This window comes from Petromyzon marinus, chromosome 44, assembly GCF_048934315.1.
Source record: "Petromyzon marinus isolate PM22_M1 ecotype Great Lakes invasive population chromosome 44, UKy_Petmar_22M1.pri1.0, whole genome shotgun sequence".
In the NCBI taxonomy this organism is placed as follows: domain Eukaryota; kingdom Metazoa; phylum Chordata; class Hyperoartia; order Petromyzontiformes; family Petromyzontidae; genus Petromyzon; species Petromyzon marinus.
In genome coordinates, this window is record NC_133710.1 from 1,709,877 (window position 1) to 1,730,837 (window position 20,961).

Consider the following 20,961-nt stretch of genomic DNA (forward strand, 5'->3'; position numbering starts at 1 on the left):
CCTGACGGCTGTCGTGTATTTGGAGGTTGCGTGTCTCTCTCCCCGTGGTCGTGCGAGTTTTTCTCCGGGTCCTCCGGTATTTCCCTCCAGCGTTTAGAATCAACATCAGGCGTTTAAGAGCATTTGGCTGCGATGAATGTCCACGTGATAGGCCACTTCGTTGAGTTATCATTTGTGATAGCCAGGTCGCTTCTGAAAAAGATCTATATAGCTCGCTGGGCCTTACGTGGTCAAATTAAAAGTTTTGTTGAGAATGAAAGACAACGCGGGCAACGTTGCAGAAGCGGAATCGGAATCTTTATTCAGACTGGATGAATCCCACGGGAGAATCCACAGTGGCGATCCTTTGGAGACCTCCCCAGCTATAGGAATGTCATGGGGTGCACATCATGAGCCCACAGTGTGTCATGTCGCAGCTCATGATTCAGTGTGACAATACAGTGTTGGTGTCACACTTCACAGTGTCACATGCTCATGATTTCAGCATCCCAGCTCATCGATCAGTGTCACGATTCAGTGTCACACGTGACAGTGCCGCAGCCCACACTGGGGTGTCACACGTGACAGTGCCACACCCCACACTGGGGTGTCACACGTGACAGTGCCACACCCATACTTGAGTGTCACACGTGACAGTGCCACACCCCACACTGGGGTGTCACACGTGACAGTGCCACACCCACACTTGAGTGTCACGTGACAGTGCCACACCCCACACTGGGGTGTCACACGTGACAGTGCCACACCCACACTTGAGTGTCACGTGACAGTGCCACACCCCACACTTGAGTGTCACACGTGACAGTGCCACACCCCATACTCGAGTGTCACACGTGACAGTGCCACACCCCACACTGGAGTGTCACACGTGACAGTGCCACACCCACACTTGAGTGTCACGTGACAGTGCCACACCCCACACTGGGGTGTCACACGTGACAGTGCCACACCCCACACTGGGGTGTCACACGTGACAGTGCCACACCCCACACTGGAGTGTCACACGTGACAGTGCCACACCCACACTTGAGTGTCACGTGACAGTGCCACACCCCACACTGGGGTGTCACACGTGACAGTGCCACACCCCACACTGGGGTGTCACACGTGACAGTGCCACACCCCACACTGGAGTGTCACATGTGACAGTGCCACACCCACACTTGAGTGTCACGTGACAGTGCCACACCCCACACTGGGGTGTCACACGTGACAGTGCCACACCCACACTGGGGTGTCACACGTGACAGTGCCACACCCCATACTTGAGTGTCACACGTGACGGTGCCACACCCCACACTGGGGTGTCACACGTGACGGTGCCACAGCCCACACTGGAGTATCACACGTGACAGTGCCACACCCCACACTGGAGTGTCACACGTGACGGTGCCGCACCCCACACTGGGGTGTCATTCCCTCTCACCTTGGCCATGAAGAGCATGAAGTCGCCGACGCAGTTGATGGCGGCCACGCGCAGCGCGTTGGAGACCAGGATGGTGAGCGCGTCACGTGCCGACGAGCAGAAGCTGGTGCCGTTGATGGCCGTGGCCGTGTACGCGTTCTGCAGCACACGGAGACGCACGGAGCCAGAGCGAGTTTCATCAGCAGCGACAAGGGGCAGAACCCGTCACGCAAACCCCGGTCATCCTCGCAGCAGAGGCGGCGGCGGCTTTCGGCGAACCACTGAACGGGTGCGCGCTCTCAGATACGCTTCTGCGGCCGTCTGGAACGCTCTTTCCTCCGATATTAGGAAGCCACTGGAGCTGTGCACTTTTCAATCGCATAGATTTAAAACGAATTTCTTAAGAACTGCTAATTATGTTTAGTTTGGTGTCCTTCCCCTGTCCCCCCCGCACATCGAGTACGTTGCAAAATAAGTTAATCGTACATACATACAACACCATTTAATGAAGAACTCGCGTAATCGAGCGTACAATATCCACCATTGGGCCAAGGCTTCCCCCGTATAGCCGACGATTCGGTCTACTGCAGTCGCACTTAGCCGCGAATAACTCCACCGATTGGGCAACTTCAACGGCGCTACGGAATGAGAATATTTTTTAAAATCCAATTGTTTCCCAAGCTACCGAGAGGATTTGTAAGATTCAAGTCTATCTAAAAGGCCATTCGCTCGTCGCGCTCGGCAAGTCAAGCGATGTCCGGGCTACAACGAGCACTGGGCGGGAACTCGCCACCATCTCCGAGCCAGTGGGGGAAATTCCACATTCCTGTGGTGGGGACCGGTCATTGCAGGGGACGACCGCCGTCGACTTTCCCACGATGCGGTCGGTACTCGTTTAATCAACCCTGCAGTGACCACGGCCGGCTAAAATCCAACCGTCGGGCGGGACCCGAACTCCGCGACCTTCTCGCAATCGCGGCACCAACACGGCACGACGCCGTCTCTCCGCAGGACCCTGCACCGTCGCTACTGGCAGTCGCGCGCTGCCTCTGCGGAGGCCGGGGGGGGGGTCGTTGAGGGCACGGCCGACGCCGTTACCACGTGGGGCCGGTTGCACGGGTTTTGTGCGGTGTCGCATAGCCCCCGACCCCCCTTCCCCCACCACCACCTCCTCCTCTATACCACTTGGCTCTGCTGGAGCAGAGACCACCTTGGCGTTGGTCGTTTGAAGCAAGCCGACAAGACGGGAGAACTCTGGCCCGGTTTTGACACAGTGTAGTAGCATCATCAGCAGTCAGGCTCGCTCGAATCAATGCCGGTGGGCTGCCAGATGTAACAAAGATGCTATATTTAAGCTATGGGTTGAGGATATAGAGAGAGAGATGGTGCTTGCCCATAACATCTGGTAAATCTGGCAGTTGCTGAAACAATGCGCTCCCCGAATGCTGCACCTCCAATAGGCGCGGTTGGCTACGTATGGTGCGAAAGAAGTTCAATATAGATACATGCATGCCTTGGGGTGGGTGGAATGAGTAAAAAAACACTGGTAGTTTATGTGGAAACGGATTTATGAAGGAGACGTCTTGCCTGCTGATCAATTTTGTTACTTATGTAATGACAGTAGAGTCAACCTATGGTATGAGCGGACTAGTGGCCACGGGAGGTAATGACAGGGGAGTCAGCCTGCAGTACGAGTGGACTAGTGACCACGGGAGGTAATGACAGGGGAGTCAGCCTGCAGTACGAGTGGACTAGTGGCCACGGGATATGACAGGAGAGTCATCTTGCAGTACGAGTGGACTGGTGGCTGCGGGAATGATCGAGAATAGCAGCGTGGCCAGGTGACGTAAGAGGATGGTGGAGTCTGCTGGTAGAGCGAGCGGTCTAGAACCAGCGAGAAGGTTCGGGAATGGGGGCGTGGCCTCGGACCGTATATAAGGGAGATGTGCAGTAGACTCGAGACTGTTGTGGTGGGGGTCTCCGCCTGTTCGAGCGTGAGCACGTGGCTCCTTAAATGAAGAAACCATCTCGAGGCAAGTGCGTCCAAAGTTGTCATCACACTTTCATTCCCCACAACAACGCTCAGGATTATTCTGTGATATCCTACAAAGATAAATTATCCTCTCATTCCCCTAAACTTACTGGTGGAATATTATTGTGCAAACATACCATGTTATCTTTTATTATTAATATTTACGATTTAGAATTTATATTTGGGTTAGGCCACGTAATCATCTGGTCAAATTCGTGTTGAGACCCTCCACCACCCAACGCCCAAACAAGTTGAATCGTTACACGGTTAAGTGTTGAACAAGGTGTCGATTATATTATCGTTTCAGCTCACTGTTAAGTTTACGTCAAAATTCCCACAACCAAATTTTTGTCATTTTATGGGGAGTTTGCGTGCGAAACATCATCAGGACAAGAGGCAGGAAGTCAGAAATAAATAAAAACAAAGCCCTTACCTGGTTCAGGTACTTGAGACACTTTTCCAAACACCAAAGGCAGCAGATGCAACACTTCAGCATGAAGTTGGTGCACGCATTTTCCTGCAGGCGTAAACACAGCAGTGGCAACTTTCATCTCATAACTGCCACTCGTTAATATTACAGCGTCGTCGTCGTCATTACTACAGTGGATCTTCGATTATCCGGCTTCCAACATAATCCAGCGGTCCCAGTCTGATTCAGGGAAACCGAAAAAGCCGCTCCAAAGGCTGTAACCAGTCTGGCAATGGTCAAACAAATGCTGTTGTTTAAACAATAGTGTAGGACGTACATCACGCCATGCAGAGTCTCCGAGATTGGTGGAGTAAGTACGGTACGGTAAATACGGTAACCTTTTACAGAAGGACATTTAACCACGCAGTTATATTTACCCGATCTAACCCAAAACCCTCTATTATGGAAGATATTCATTTTGTCTATTTGTATGTTTATTAATGCCATGTAGTAAAACACACATGTGAAACACTAAAAACATATGCACAACACCTAAAAACATGTTATACAAGAATGTTAAAAAATAAGATATTTTAAACAATGATTAGTGAGATTATCCGGCATTTTTGAAAATCCGGCGCCCCCATTCCTCCCAGAAGCCACTAGGATAATCGATGATCGACGGAATAATTACTGCTGAGTTGCTACACCATGCAAGTGTGCATGACTGCAGGGTTCGTGGCCAATGTATGGTCACGGTGACGACGACAATGATGAACGTGCATTCAAAACCGTGTGTACCATTCACTCCCAAAGAACATTACGGCATAAAAAAACCCGCCTTACGGTGAGAGGGAACACGATTAAAACGTTAGCACAAAATAGGCAGACCAAATGCCTCCTTCACACATCTCTCCCCCCCCCCCCCCCACGTGAACAATAATATAAAATGTACACATCCCATCAGCCATAAATAGAGGTTTTTTTGGTGTTAGATCTCACAAATATAAATGTGTCGTTAAACCCGCCGTGACCCGACACAGCCAATTAGTAAGGTCGGTCACGTAAACAAAACGTGCAAGTGAGTGACTACCTCAGCACGCCGGCGTATTGGAGAGTAAACTCACAGCATTCACAATTCACGTTTTATTCACGTAAAAAAAACCTTACCAAACATCCTATCAGCCACACAGCCTTCTGGGAATGCATAGGGAGGCCATTCAACACAGGCAGAGTGCTGGGAACGCGGAGACGCGGCGTACCGTGCCCTTGAGCTTCTGGTGAATGTACATGAGGACGAGGCGTGGGATTTTGACGAGGGTGATGATGAAGGAGCCCTTGGCGACCGTGCCCAGGTGGTAGAGCAGCAGCCGCTTTATGGACGACAGGATGGGCGTCATCGGCAGCTGGCTCTTGTTCCTGTGCGTGCCCGGCACGGCGCGTGCGGAACAACGGCATATCCGGGGGTTCAATTAAAATTGCAAATAGAAGCGCCGATTATCGCACGTCCCGAGATGAATTTGGCCTACCCAGCGTCGTGTTATACTCGGAATCGGTATGTTTATTCGTACTGGAGGAATCCTATGAGCTGTAAAGTTATTTCTCAGAAATGTCCAGTAGGGGCGGGTCAGACATTTACAACAGACAATACAAAAACACGATAGGGAGTGGAAATGGGTAGCAGCCAAATACTCTAATCTCATACTCTTTGGTTCTATTCGGTAAAGTCACCTACGTGACTTTACCGAATAGAACCAAAGAGTATGGATCCTTGCAGTCACGAAAGCTTCAAATCTAGAAACTCTAAACTCATGTTTCTAAATGTGGAGGGGGAAACCGGAGGACCCGGAGAAAAAAATACACGCGACCACAGAGAGGACACGCAAACTCTAAATATACAGCAGCAGACATCAGGGTTGGGATCGAACCCACGACCGCCTGTATACCAGGCGAGATAGTTAACATCTCCTAGCCACCGCGGCGCCCCTGACGTGTGACAATACACAAAAGTGAAAACACTCCCCCCCCCCCCCCCCCCCCCGTTACCATTGTGCTTCTGTCAGATCCAACAATGGTTTCAAACGCGTGGCGGCCCTCCTCACACTGATGATGTCTTAACGGCGAAAGTTGGGCCCCCCCCCCCCTTGTGCAAATTAGTGAAGAACACTGCGATAGCGCCTGTTTGATGCATGACGTAGGGCCTGTTGCCAGAAACTATTATTCTATTATTACTTTTAAGGCAGCGGTGTTGAGTAACGTGCTTTCTGCGCCACTGCCAATGCAATGTCACTCAACGATTTGTGTTTTATCCCTGGTGGCTGCCTATCCCCAGCACCATCCAGGCTCATAACTTTGCTGCTTGATTTGTGAATTGCGATTTAGATCCAGCGTATTCCAGGTGATTTTTTTTTTAACAAAGGGCAAGTGTTTTGAAACTTTTCTGAGCCGGTGCTCGTGGAGAGCATTTTGATTCGGGATCATTCGGATTATCTTGACTGCTATAGGTTTCCACGTGATGATAATACAATTTGTTGAGCTATCATTTGTGATAGCCAGGTCGCTTCTGAAAGAGACGCTAACAAAGCTCAGTGGGCCTTACCTGGTAAAATTAAAAATAGTCTTAGACACGCAAACTCCAAACATACAGCGGGCGTCAGGGTCGGGATCGCACCCACGACCTCCTTCATACCAGGCGAGGGAGTTAACATCTCTTAGCCACCGGCCGAACGAGCAAATTGCCGGGAAGCGATCGCGAGCCCTTGCCTCGTGAAGTAGTAGGTGACGACGCTGCCGGCGATGGCCAACTGCTGGCACGCGAGGATGAACTCGCTGACCCAGATGAGTCCGACCAGGTGGTACCACCACATGTAGCGCACGGGACCCACGAGCTGGTACTCCACAAAGCCCTGGTCCGTGGTGGACGGGTCACCTGTTCCCACGAGCAGCAGCAGCAGCAGCAGAGGAGCCACCAAACCCACCGTGGGTCATCACAACAAACTCGTGGCGTGTACAAAACAAACGCCCCCCACACCCATGTAGCGTTAACAGACGGTTGGGGCAAGCGCTGTTAGTAAGTAGCACCGATGAAGGCTGGCGTGGTACACGGGTAGGTGGGGTGGCCAGCACCACCCCCCCCCCCCGGCCACCTTTGTCTCCCCAGTGGCGATGATAATGCACCCCCGCCAGGTACTCATTTGAGGCCGAGTCGACCTAGGGCGAGGCCCAGGAACGGTTCAGATCATCCTCACTGGTGCTGGTGGCCGTGAGCGGGAACTCAATCGCCGGGTTCATGGCGCAATGTGCTAAACACTGCATCGCCACTCCCCCACTGTATGATACATACAAGAAACACACACACACAAACAGAAATGTCCCTCCAAACGCACCGCTAGAGACTGCTGAAACAGGTGCTGTTAGGGAACGTGCATTAAGGTCCGCTTGGCGGTTTTGGCAGTGTCCCGCCAAGGCGGACCATTCAAGGCCTTAGCTAACAGAGGGGAGGTCCGTGGATAGGTTCGGATACCATACGCGACTGATCCACGGTCGCTGGGAACTGAACTCCGGTTGCTGGGAGAGCGGCGCAGCACACGGCCCGTTCCGCTACCCACTCTGCGCGTGTCCCCGTCACCGCGCGGACACGAACAACCGCGGCCAACGCCTTCCACCAGGAGGCCACTTGTGCCAGGCTGGGTGCACCGCCCCGAGGCCGCGCAGAGTGGCCAAGGCTCACTGGCAGGACGTCTCGAGACCAAGCCAGCTGTGTGTCGACAGGCTGAGGTGGCTGGCTCGCTTCGCAACACTTTGCGCTCCCCTCCACCACCGAGCCAGGCCAACGTGTTTAATCTGACCGAGCGCTCGCTTCTCCGCATTTCGTGAAATGTTTTAAAATTAGCTTGATTCGCGCGTTGATTTGCACAGCGGCTCGAGTCGCTTGGACGAACCCGCAGCTGGCAACGCCGGCACTTTTTCTAATTGAGATAAATTGTTTTTTTTTTACTCTCAAGCGTTGGCTGTTGGGTCAAGCAGCGATGGTTGTGTTGAACGAGCACTTTCGCCAAGCGCTGTGACAATTGCCGCCCGCTTAAAAATTAATGTGCCTCGTCAGTAGAGGTCACCTCGTTAGTAGAGGTCACTACTATCTCCACAGAATGGCCACTTGTTGACTTCCCAAAAAAACGGTAACAAATATTTAACGACAACGATGGGACAATGGTTGGTTCGAGTCAACACCTAACCAGGATTTAAACTCAACTTTATGATTGCTTGTCATGTACTTTTTAACCACTGAGTGCCACAGGACACTTAATTATACATGCAGGGAAAAATGATGACCTTATTCGGATTAGGGCATCACATTAGTGAAGATCAGGGAAAGACGCATGGCTTAATATTAAAGTACAGTCTGTGCTCGTTATTTAGCGAAGCAATTTCCTTCGTCACACTTTCAACGACTGAGCGTTATCTGATACGTTACGGTGTGTGGCACCTCGTTGCCTCAAAGGTTGTAGGAAAAATGATCAATTCCGTATCTAGGTGCAGAATTTTGTGAAAGAAATGAGAAAATACTCTTGGCACGCACTCACTGAACCAAGCAAATCAACAGGCAAAAAAAGTTCAAGCATTATAAATCCAGAGTACCAAATCAAAAGTAATGATTTTTTCTTAGCTTCTATAGACAGCCACGAGGCATTTGTGGCCAGGTCGCTTCTGAAATAAGAGCTGTATAGCTCAGTGGGCCTTACCTGGTAAAATAAAAAAGGAGATAAATAGAGAGATGTGTGATTGGCTATAGGAGCCAACATTGCCTCTTAGGAAGAACTCGTGACCAGCTATAGTAGCTAATGTTACCACCAGGGGGCACTGGCAGGAAATCTTTTAGACGTCTCAAAACGAGCTTTGCAGGTCCAAATGTTGATCAGTGGTTGGACTCAACCCATCATCATCATCATTGCTCTGGGCTCGACAAAATAGGTACCGTATTGTGAGAAGTCACCACACGTGGTTGCTCCTGTGGAGGCTGCCAAAGGAATGTAGGAAAATACACAAATGGCTCGGAGGGGGGAGGGGGCCTCCAGAGTTGAGTAACCAACCACAGGTTCGGGTGTGCATTGAGACACTGTCACATGACCTTGACGTACAGTCGTGCTGCTGTTAATAATTCGTGGCTTCGTTTAAAAAAAATGCTTAGCTGGAAGTACTTTGCTAAACGAAGTAGGTACTTTTCGGTTCAGTACATAAGCTTTTTCAAAAACACTTCATATTCAGGACCAGTGCACGTTTCAATGCACTTGCATTGCGCTCTAAACCAAAGCCCCGACACTGAAATGTACGCAGAGGGGCATGCGTGCTATGCGACATTCCGTTGCCACACACACACACCCACCCACACGCATACATACATACAATGGCAGTGCGCATTGTATTCGGAAGGGCTGGTTTTATCATCTAAAACACTGGCTCCTTACAAAGTCACAAGCCCCCTTGACACCATGAAAGGGGTCGCTCTGATTTTGGTACAACCATCGTTGGCTTCCCCTCGGTTGCTTCAGACGAGCGTGCAGCTACCGCTTGTAAACTTTACAACTTCAAATAAACTTTACAACTTTAAATAAACCCGAGAGGCCGCAGCGGCGGCGGTGGAAAAACACAGGCGGAGAAGACGTAACTGCTGTTGCCACAGACTCGTAGCTCGAAACACATTAAGCGCTGTCCGTACTCTGTGCTATGAGGAGGTCCATTGCGTACAGCCACCCCTCTCGGGTCAATGTGTCCCCGCCTCTGCTCAAACGAGCAACATGGGCGAAGCGGCTCTGAGAGCCAGTGGTGGCAACGCCAAGTGCCCCCGTGATGGGCACCGGTCGTTCTATGCAACAGACATCGGTGATTGCTCACGAAGGGGTGCTCAGTTGATCAGGACGAGAGGTGCTGAGCTTTCAATGGTGCCACGTTGGCGAGACGTTGACGAACTCGCCTGGTATACAGGAGGTCGTGGGTTCGACCCCGGCCCTGACGCCTGTTGTATATTTGGAGTTGGCATGTTCTCCCCGTGGTGTCGACTTTTCTCCGGTTTTCCCCTCCACATTTAGAATCAACGTGCGTTTAAGAGCGTTAGGCTGCTAGAAATTGCCACGTGAAAAGCCACTTCGTTGAGCTATTATGGCTCAATGGGCCTTACTTGGTAAAATAAAAAATAGTTTAGTTTGAGTAATTTCTGGGATTTTAATTTCCAACGATCTGGCTGAGAGACAGGAACCTCTTACATCTCCACTTGACGAGTAATATCGCCGTCAACACCAGGCGCGACCAATTTATTTCCGCAATTCCAGAGACGGCGAACGTACGCGACGATTGCAACACACACCAGGTGCGTTGTTTCCAGCCCGTGCGAATAATCTTGCAACGAACGTCTCAGCAAGCGCACGCACCGCCACATTGAAAGCGACTCTGTGCAATCTGGGCACACGGCCAGCAAAAAGGGACGGCTACTCCGTTTCACTTCGTCGGGGGTCATCGAAATCGCCTTGTCGCCAGTAAGCGAAGGCGGCGGGCGTGCACACGCTGTCCCCGAGACCTTAAAAACCAAACAAAAATCGCTCGCTGGAGAGCGAACGCTTTGGGAGAAGGCGCATTTGTTAACCTTTTCGTCAAAAAACCACACGGGGCACAACCTGCCTAACAATTTGACCGGCAACTGCTCCGAGTGCCTGGGAAGCCTGGACCGCGAGAGGTTGTACCAAATTAGGCCCCACGTGTTTCCCGCAGGCGAAAGCGAAGCCACCGGAGCGGCGAGACCACCCGGCCTCGCCGCTGCTCATTAAAAGCCGAGCGGAAGCGGTTATCGACTGGTTATTGGCAGACAGTGACGCGAGCTGTTACGAGGCAAGCATTCCGCGAGGGCGACTCGGGAGGACGACGACCTCCGTCTTTCGTTTCCTTTCTTCTCGTCAGACAAGAGGTGAATCTTCCGCCCGTTGGCCCAGAGCCGACCTGCTGCTCCAGCTTTGTGTGGTTGAAAGAGCTGTGGCTTCGATTCGTGCATTGATATAGAAGTTCATGCTCATGTGTGCAGGAAACACAACGTGAACATCTCTGCTAGTTTCAACCAATGAGTTGTTTCATGGCAAGGAAGGACACCGCATGAATACACGAATTGCATAAAAATGGTCAGAAGGTAGTGGCGCTCTTTTTTGGCGGAAAGATTCAGTCAACGATCATGTGATTCACCATTACACCAACACATGCCCGCCCCATCTGGAAGGAGCATTTTTAAACTGGGAGCAACAGTTACAAGACAACTTACACGCAGCTGTTAGTGAGCGAGTCACAGTACATTTAAAGTCACAACCACGGGATTCCAACGTCGCCAACGCTACCCGTCTCAATGCCAGCTTCAGGGTGCGTGTCGTGTTCTGAAAGCCTTTCATCAAGCCCGCAGGCTTGATGAAAGGCTCAATGAACTGTACATCGCACATCAACACGTTCAATTTAAACAGACGGCGGCAGGGGCAACGTCAACTCAATTAAAACTGCCGTGATCGTGCCTTTCAGATAACGGGGGGGACGGCAACTCCAACCCCCATCAGCCTAGCAACAGCCCATCTCTCCAGAACTACAGCCAACCATCATTTGACCAATCAAAACCTCACTAGACCAAATAGACGTCCAATGACACGGTACGTATCTCACAACGTAGCGTTTAGCTCGCTTGTGGCATTAAGAGCGTGGCGGCTGGCAGCGACGCACGAGGCAGCGCCGGGCGCACGTTGGGCGCACGTTAGCGTCGAGAGTTGGGCACTGTTCCTGGCCTGGCAGGTGCCGAGTTCTCCATCATCGCTTCCTCAAGCTGGGCGCACACCCTAGTGGACTGAGAGCCCGAAGACTCGATAAAAAAAAACATCGTCCACCCGATGCTAATCGAGGACCAACGTGTCAGGTTCGCCACGGTGGCGAGGAGATGTTAACTGCCTCGCCTGGTATACAGGAGGTTGTCGCTTCGATACCCGACCCTGACGCCTGTATATAAAATGGAGCTTGCGTGTTTCTCTCCCTCTCCCTCCATGGTTGCGTGGAAATTTTCTCCGGGGTCCGCCGGAGATGCTCGTAAATTTCACGGATTATATTGGACAAAAAAAAACCCCTATATTTTTTGTCACGAGTAACCTAAAATAAGTACTTGAAAAAAATATACTAAATACATAAAAATTATCATAACACTAACTCTCATCATTTCACCTCTCACCACTTTCTCATCACAATCTCTCTCATCAATTTATTTCTTCCTCTCTCTCTCTCTCGATGACCAGTAGTTCGCGTAGAGGTTCCAGATGCCATTCAAGGAGAGCCAAAATTACGGACAGAGCAAGTTCGTGAATAACGAGGGAGTACTGCATAGCTCCCGGGGCATTACCTGGTAAAATAAAAAAAATATATAGTTTGTTAGTTTGTCAGTTTCGCTCAAGTTCGCAAACACCCACTGGTGTAACAACACCCTGTTCCGTCCATCGCAATTCCTCCAGTCCCGGCCGTGGCGATGCCAAGGTTGTGCGCCCAACTTCCGAGCGACCGTTACGCGTGCACATCGCCACCCAACGCAGGGGTTGGGAAAGCCGGCTCGGCTGCGCACGCGAGGATCAACAGACTCCTCGGCGGCAGACGAAAGCGACGTGCTAATCGCGAAGGCGCACGACACCCACAGACAATACAACGGGCGCGCCAGCGCGCAAACGGACTTTGCGGGCAAGGGCGAGCCAGCGCGTGACGCTTGGTGAGCTCCACCGACGACGTGAAAAATGTGCCCCCCCCCCCCCCAGTTTTGACCACCCTCTCAAAGGTTTTCAACATACCTGCCGGGCCAGGTGCCGCAGGAACCTCTGAAATTCAACAGAACCAGTGTGAAGGGGGGAGAGGCAACAACACAAGAGGGCATTCGAGGGCAAATGCCCAACAATCAACGCGGGAACAGCACTCATCGACGCCAGGATCCCCCGCCTCGCAAGTTGCCTGCAAAGTGGAACCCCGAACAATTACACGGCGACGTATAAGACCAGTCTAGGTGTCTAGTTCCAAATCATGTTTTTCTTATTATTACTAAAACTACCACAACGAGTCAAAGCATCTCCCTGCTCGTAGAAGAACGAGGAGGTGTTCATCTCCATTTGGTGGCCCTGAGCCGGTGGTGGAAATGTCACATTCCCTTGGCGGGGCAGTGTAGATCCATGGGACCATCAACTTCATGGGGAAGCCACTGGAGCGGTGCACTTTTAATTCCAGATTGAAAACTCATTTATTTTTTTGTGTTAAATTTGTTGTCCTTCCTCCGATTAGCGAGGTTGGCTACGTAACGGTGCAAAAGAAGTCCAATATACGTGCGACTTATTGACATCCTACAAATGTGGTATACCCATAGCCGTGCGACGAATTGACCTGTGACCTGGATTCGAGTTTCCCAACATCCGACTGTGAAAAGAGCACATTCCCCCACAGCAGACTGTGACGGTTGAAAACGCTCACTTAAAAAAAATATTACGGTTCAGGTTTTACGCAAAAGGTGGAATCGTAAAAAAAAAAAATCGGGGCTGGGTGGGAAATTGCGATTGGCTGGAGGACACTCGACACACATTCGGAAATATGACTCGGGACTATCGGCCCACTGCGGTCATTTAAAGTACATCCAAATAGGCTTGTAGCAAGTCAACAGGCAGCTGTCGCGTCTTGGGAGGGTAGAATATCAACGCGCGACTCAACAGGCGCCAAGCGGAGATGAGCGGACACTCTCGCGCGCTCGTTGGGCACAGAGAAACTTTCAACGCGGTATTTTTTTCTGTGGCGCGACCGTCGATGGTGGACGCCAATCAACCACAAATTTGCAGCTCATCGCATGCCTTGTCGCTCTTTGGGGGCCTGACCACCCCGTCTTGTGAGAAGTGTTAAGGACTTGACGATAATCACCGGCGCGCACGCACGCACCGAACAACCAGACCCGCGAAGCATACGCGTGCGTCGTTACTTGTGAGAAGCAGAGGTGACTGACGGAGGTCGAAAATAATTGTGCGCTTTGTACATTGCCGGAGTTGCCGGCATGGGTGCGATAATTGTACGTGCAGAGAAGAGAACAAAAATACCACCTGAAATTTTGAATCACGCTGTAAAATAAAATCCTCCGTAAAAGATTACTTTTTATGACCACGCTCACCTCCGGTGGGTCCGTGGGTACACGTTCCGTTGGGATATGGTCGCTACCCCATTGTTGCAATTATTGCGGAGATGACGCAAAATACAAACTAATGTTTTATTACCCAAACTGTAAATGTTTAATATGCAAGTTCCCTGTAAACTTTGAGTTGGCGGGTGGAAACTGCATTTGCCGAAGGTCGACACAGCAATTTTGATGCAAATTTTATTGACTTCAGAGGAACGATTGGTGAAGTCATTCACCCAAAGTGGTGTTTTAGAATTTTGCGACGTTCCAATTGTTGAGTCAAGTAACCCCCCCCCCCCACCGGGGCACTGTCATCTGCTGAAAATACAGCGGATGACACGACTGGGGCTGTGTGTCAAACGAGCAATGGGGACGACTTATTTCTATCGGCCGCCCTGAACCTAGCGTTAAAACCTAACATTGTCACGGGGGCAACCCGTCCGGAGGATGACCGCCTCTGGACTTCTCCGCAGTGGCGCACTCAATGCATCAAACCCCACAGCGACGATGGGCTGGGTCCCAAAGCAGGGATTTTTTTTCGTGAACTCGCATTTATTTCCAAAGACAAAATGCCTGAAAGCAAAGTGGTTTTGAGACCCCGGCACACGGCCTCGAGGAGGGCGGAAGTGCAAAGGGCGTGCTGGGGAGGGAGGAAGAGTGGAAGGGAGGAAGGGAGGGAGGGAGAGAGGGAGGGAGGGAGGCACCTGCAGTTCCCAGGAGCAGCAGCACGGCTATCCAGTAGACCCAGAAGATGAGCAGTGCTATGAAGGTCCACAGGGGCTGCAGCATGAGTAGAGGCATGTGGATGAAGACCTTGCCGGCTGTGTGGAAGAGCGCGATGGTCAGCTTGACGCGGGACCTCAGCACCAGCATGATCAGCAGCAGGATCACCTATACGGCCCGGGAGGGAGAGAGAGTTCGGTTGCAGGGTTTTTTTCAATGTCAGTGCACGTGCGGAGTGGTGGGAGACCCAGTTGGAGATCCCGCTCCAAGCTGTAACTGTGAAAAACTGCAATCAAGAGGAGGAAGTTGCTTTGAGCGGCATGTCCTGTACGCACGTTGAACTTCTTTCGCACCGTACGTAGCGAACCGCGCTCATCGGAGGTGCTCATCTGAAGTGCGAGGGGGTAAGCACAAGGACATGCGATGGAGAGTGAATGTGAGTTCCTGACCTCCAAGGAGCTGGGAATTCCGGAGCCTGGGTACCTTGCAAACAAACGCCCGGTGATCACCCCCAGATTAGATGGTTGGAGAGCACAGCCCGTCATTGAGAAGGGGGGGGGGGGGAGGCATGATTGGTACATCTCAGAGATAGTGGCGATTTGGATTGGAACAGTGGTTTCTGATGAATGGGATGTAACAGTGATTTGGATTGTAGCAGTGGTCTTTGACGAATGGGATGGGACGTCTGTGTAACGATGAGACGGCGGCGACGGACCCTCGGGAGGCCCGATGTCACCCGTCGATGTAAGCGGCGACGAGGTGCGGTGGGGGCATCAATGGAATTTGGCTGTGCGCACCACCACCCCCCCCCCCGGACTTGGCCTTCGCTGTAAAACGAAGGCGTCGCAGAGCGCTTTGTCAGCGGAAACGGAAGGAGGTCAAGGAGGCCGACAGCTCTGCCGCGCGTACCGACAGCTTACCGTGAAGACGGTGGCGATGATGGCGTAGATGAGGAGGCCCTGCTCGTTGCTCTTGACGATGGGCAGCTGCGGCAGCGGGAGCGTGGTGTTGCCGGACGCGCGGTACTCGGCGTACATCCACCACAGCACGCCCGTCCCCGCTGGGAACACAATGCCAGGCACGGTCCCCGTGAATGAGCGCCGCCGGCACGGCCGCGGCGCGCCACAGGCACCCGTCGCAACGTGGCAACTGCGGGTCACGGTTTCGTCCCGCTTGGAGCACGGCTCTCCGGCCTTGGTGCCCCACTGGGGCTCCATTTCCCAATGCTCCCACCACAGTCTAAGCACTGCCGTTGTTTTGTTTTCCCCGTGCGGTCCTATACACCACGCACGAGAGGCTATGTGCCGTGGAGATGGAGTGATGAAATCAGTTCGGGTGGATTATCACATAGCAGGACCGTGAGAGTTGGCGGTGGCCTTCATCCAGCAGTGGACTGACCATGATTCATATTAAAACAAGTGACTGAAAACACAACAAAAAGCTACCTCCTTGAGATTGGTGAGAATGTGCAACAGTCTGGAGGGATGGAAGTTTTAAACGTGGTTTTACGTCCCTGGTTTAGTCACGATAGTTAAAAAAAAAGATTAACTTATTACCCTTTGTGAATGCGGCGAGTCTCCTTGGTTAAACAAATGGCGGTGGAAGTGTAACACTGCCAACAGCACCAACCAATCAGGATACAGCGAAACCACTGACCCCTGTCGACCCACTCGGATTACTTGCTTCTATAATTGCCGTGCATAATAGTTTTATTGTCGACCTTTGCACCCCCGCGGCTGTTAAACTTCGTAATTTATTATCACTATCATCTGTCTTCCCACTTGAATACAACTTGCACGGCTCAACATTTCATTTGCTCAAGCAGGTGAGCACTCAGGGAGGGGAAAACGGGGCAGAGTCTCATCCATAATACAGGTTTTTTTGGGTTAGATCGCGTAAAACCCACCACCACCCGACACAGCCAACTAGTAAGGTTTGTCACGTAAACAGAACGTGCCAATTCGTTACGAGTACAGCACACCGGTGTGTTGGAGAGCAAATCCACAACATTTACAATCTGAGTACGGCGTTTCGCCAGTAATTACAACTGGCATCATCAGGCGACAGCCAGATTTGTCTCTCATGTTGCACGCATAACCTGGGTTCACCCAAAACGACAGAAGCCAAACAAAAAAAATGCGCCAAACGAAGCAAAATGTGAATCGGGACAAAAAAAAAAGCGGTAACCCGCGGAGGGATCGAAAATATCGCACATACAGAAAACACAAACAACAATAACAAAATCGACGTCACGAAAAATGTATTCCTTCGGCGCAACCAGGTCAGCTCGGGCAGATCATTTTTAGATTCGAGCATAGCAACGATGAGAACAGGCTATACGGGACTGACATGTGTCTAAAACGGGACTCTCGAATATCCGCACTAATGACAGCCGCGGATAATTCAAAATCGCGGATGACCAAAAAATAAAAATTTTCCGCGGATCTCTATGCCAAAAAGTATCGGTCGACCGATCGACGATGCGCATGCTCAGTGTTCACACTTCCCTGCTCCCGTGCAAAAAACTCAGCCCGCTGAGTGGACAGCAGCAGAGCCATGCCAATCAACATCAATCAAACTCTGCACGCTGTTGTAAATATATGCAACTACTGTACTATGGAGGTGATCACGTGGATTTCGGATTAACCGGAGAAAGATATTTGTTCGGTTGAAGCACGCGACTTGTGATAAACATTTCCAAGTACAACAATGTACAACTGCTTTTAGATTATTCATTTAGGCGCAAGGGAAAATCCACGAGTCATTAATTAATTTTGATTTAAAGCTTTCGTGATTGCAGGGATTCATATTCTTGGTTCTTTCGGTAAAGTCACGTAGAAGGGTAACAATAAAATAATAAAAATATAAAACAAAATTCTCACGACGTTTCAACTGCAACACAAGCAATCATCATCAGGTGTGAAAACCACAGCAAGAAAATTTGAAAAAAGTGGCGTTTAAAAAAAAAAATAAACACAAGATCCAGGTCCGATTCAACACATTACATAAAATCCGTGATCTGGTTCCGTCTGTAAAAGATGCGATTCCGGACATACAGTACCCTGACGTCTACAAACTAAGTTGCCTCTGTGGTAGTAGCTACATTGGAGAAACCAAACGACATGTCTCAGACCGCATTCGTGAACACAAAGCAGACCTAAAACACGGTAGGACCAACATCTCGGCCGTGGCAGATCAATGTTATAATTCAGTAGGCTCACATGACATTGACTTCTCCAAGACAGAGGTTTTTTGCAAGCCATCTGGCTACCATGAGAGATTAGTTCATGAGGCTATCCACATATACAAACACAGACAATTTCAACCAGGAAGATGGATTCTGGCTTCGCAATCATTGGAAAGATTTGATAAACCATTTCGGGTCTTAATTGATTGTTCACGCTTAGGGTGGCTTTCAGACCGCATCCATTATTTTCGTCTCCCCTCTCCTCTTTTCCGAACATAGATGGACTCGTCCATCTGAATAACTGCTAAATCGCTCTCCGTGGTGCTAACGTTAAAAAAACGCCACTTTTTAAAAATTTTCTTGCTGTGGTTTTCACACCTGGTGATGATTGCTTGTGTTGCAGTCGAAACGTCGTGAGAATGTTATTGTTTTATATTTTTATTATTTTATTGTTTCCCTTCTACGTGACTTTACCGAAAGAACCAAGAATATCATTACTTAATGTCAAAATCTCAGGTGCGCGGGTTAACCCGCAAATCGGATAAAACACCACCCGGACAATCGAGTCTACTGTGTTTCAATGGGTGACCAACTCGCGGATCCCCCATTGCTAACGATGACGCGGGGTCACGGGCAGGCGTCTCGGGCCTCCAGTCATCCTCAATGGCCCGACAAACAAAGGGACCGGGCAGGTCCCCGATGCCGCAAGCGTAAAACGCGACGAACCCAAACGGCATCGACCCCTAATTGGTAACATGACATTTCAAGTGCCGTGACCGAGCAATTTTTTTTTGGGGGGGGGAGGGCGGGGAAAAGTGGATTGACGACTGAACCTGCAGAATTGTCTCCATAGAGTGAAAGGGGGGAGAGAGAGAGGGGGGGACAGACAGGGGGGTTCTTTATCAGCCAGATTAATCCGAACTTATGCACGTAACCTTATTACTTTAAGCCGCTTTTGAAAAACGGGTCAGGCGGTGGAGGGGGGTTGTCCTTTTGCCAAGCCCATTATGGTTGCGCTCAAGGTCTGGCCCCAAAGACAAAGATCCCCCGTATAGCCTTAACAGACTGTAGGGGGCAAGTGCTGTTAGCGAGGGCTATGAAGGCCGGCACGGCACACAAAGGGGTGGGTGGCCAGCACCACGCCCGGCCGCCTTTGTCTCCCCAGTGGCGATGTTTACACACTGCACCAGGTACTCATCTTAGGCTGTGTCGACCTAGGGGGGGCCCTGGACCGGTTCTGATAATCGTCAACGATGTTCGCCATGAGCGGGTTCGCTGGGTTCGTAGCACAGCACACTAACCATTACACTGCCGCTCACACACACACACAAACACAAAAACGGAAGCGGTGAATTGAGAGGCAACCGGGCTCATTTGAACAATTACACAATACCAGTGTGGACATGCTGTGAAAATTCAACTGTTGTGAAAACAAATTGTTTGACTGCAAATGTTATGCTGTCAATTAATTGGGTTCGCTCCATTGAATAATATCACCAACACCTTCTGCGTTGGTGATATTATTCAATGATCGTAAATGCTTTTTCACAGCAATCCGAAGCCTGCGATGGATTCAACGCTGCGATGATTTGAACGTTTACACGTTTGTGGTCAATAATCGGGTTACACAATGATAACAATGCATACAAATAACTCTTCAAATCACTCGTCAAATCACTCTCCATCTACCCGCAAACGGCTCAGCCTAGTTCCACGCAGGATTCCCTCGTTATTCGGGAGGAATGCCTTCTGGAGATGCTCGCGAATCGCACAGTTTGCAGAGAATATTGGTCCTTTTTAATTAATTACCTTAAATACATAAATAAGATCTTAAATACATTAAAATTATCATCTCTCATCGCGTTCTCTCACGCTCTCTCTCGATGCAGTCGTGCAGAGTTCCAGATTGCGATTCGCGGATAGCCAAAAATAACGGACAGCGAGTACGTGAATAACAAGGAAGTGCTGTAATTCTTAAGAGCTCCCGGGTAGAGGATGCTTCATCAGTTCCTCTTTGACGAGCGCACACTGCGGTTTTACGTGATGGCACTTCAAAAGGTCGAGCCAGGAGAAGGCCTCCATACGAGAGCGCGGAAGTCTCCATCATGCGAGGAAGTCTTCATTTACGGGGCACCTTACCGTCAATGCAAGAGCTTTATCTTTAAAAACTTTAGCAATGCATCCTAAGCACAGCCTCTGTTGGATGCGTACAACCGTTTGGCTCAGTGACCACCAATTCTCCTGTTTTTGTATTATCTGTGTACGGAACTGGATAATTGATGTGCAGCGTTGTGGGATGCAATTGCATGATTGACGATCAATAAAACGAAATTACTATTACAACAATGACACATCAGTAGAAGCTGGATATAAGCACACCATATCAGCAGTCCTCGTATAAGCAATACGTGCTTATACCAGGACATGGTCAGGGTCAGTGGCAAATGGCAACTTCTGATACAAGTACACTACTTCAGATATAAGCAGTGCTGGCCTGGTTCTCAATGGGTGTGCGCTCATTAATAGCTACCACTGTCGTCCTAAAGATCTAAACGAAATGATCGTAATTACAAATCTCTAAAAACATGCCACCCAATCACTATGTACTCTCATTAAGTTTTAGCCAACTATCCAATTAGTCAGCAGCTGTAGCTTCACAAAACTCAAATGTTAAAATATCTTTAGCATGACAGGACTGGCAACGTACCCAGAAGAAGCGCGTGCCCGGTTTTAAATAGGGACGCCAAGTGGGCTGAAGTTGCCAATTACACAGGCTACAGAGACGTAAACATACGCCAGCTAACACGGTTGCATAACCGACACGTCGTGCCATTTCATTCAGCCACGTCACACAAATATACGCGGATGATTCACAATTCTTCGATGTTAACTATCCCGGCTGGTGTGCAGGAGGTCGTGGTTTCGATCTCGACCCCGACAGCTGCTGCTGTATATTGGGAGTTTGCGTGTCTCTCTCTCTCCCTGGTCGCGTGCATATTTCTCCGGG

At 50.3% G+C, this 20,961-nt stretch overlaps 1 protein-coding gene across 3 annotated transcripts in view; it reads right to left on the minus strand.

Moving 5' to 3' along the window:
* Window positions 1-20,961, minus strand: part of SLC44A1 (solute carrier family 44 member 1) — an 87,959-nt gene that overhangs the window by 14,088 nt on the left and 52,910 nt on the right. For 2 of the 3 annotated variants that reach the window (XR_012946847.1, XM_032970769.2), the window contains exons 8-14: window positions 15,688-15,827; window positions 14,749-14,935; window positions 12,690-12,716; window positions 6,610-6,775; window positions 5,109-5,265; window positions 3,871-3,954; window positions 1,427-1,564 (exon numbers count right to left, since the gene is read on the minus strand). Coding sequence is in view for 2 of the 3 variants with exons in the window: in XM_032970769.2 (XP_032826660.1) it covers window positions 1,427-1,564; window positions 3,871-3,954; window positions 5,109-5,265; window positions 6,610-6,775; window positions 12,690-12,716; window positions 14,749-14,935; window positions 15,688-15,827 (899 nt within the window). In the remaining variant the exon portion in view is untranslated. The remainder of the gene's footprint in view (window positions 1-1,426; window positions 1,565-3,870; window positions 3,955-5,108; window positions 5,266-6,609; window positions 6,776-12,689; window positions 12,717-14,748; window positions 14,936-15,687; window positions 15,828-20,961) is intronic. The other variant, XM_032970770.2, reaches the window with a different exon arrangement.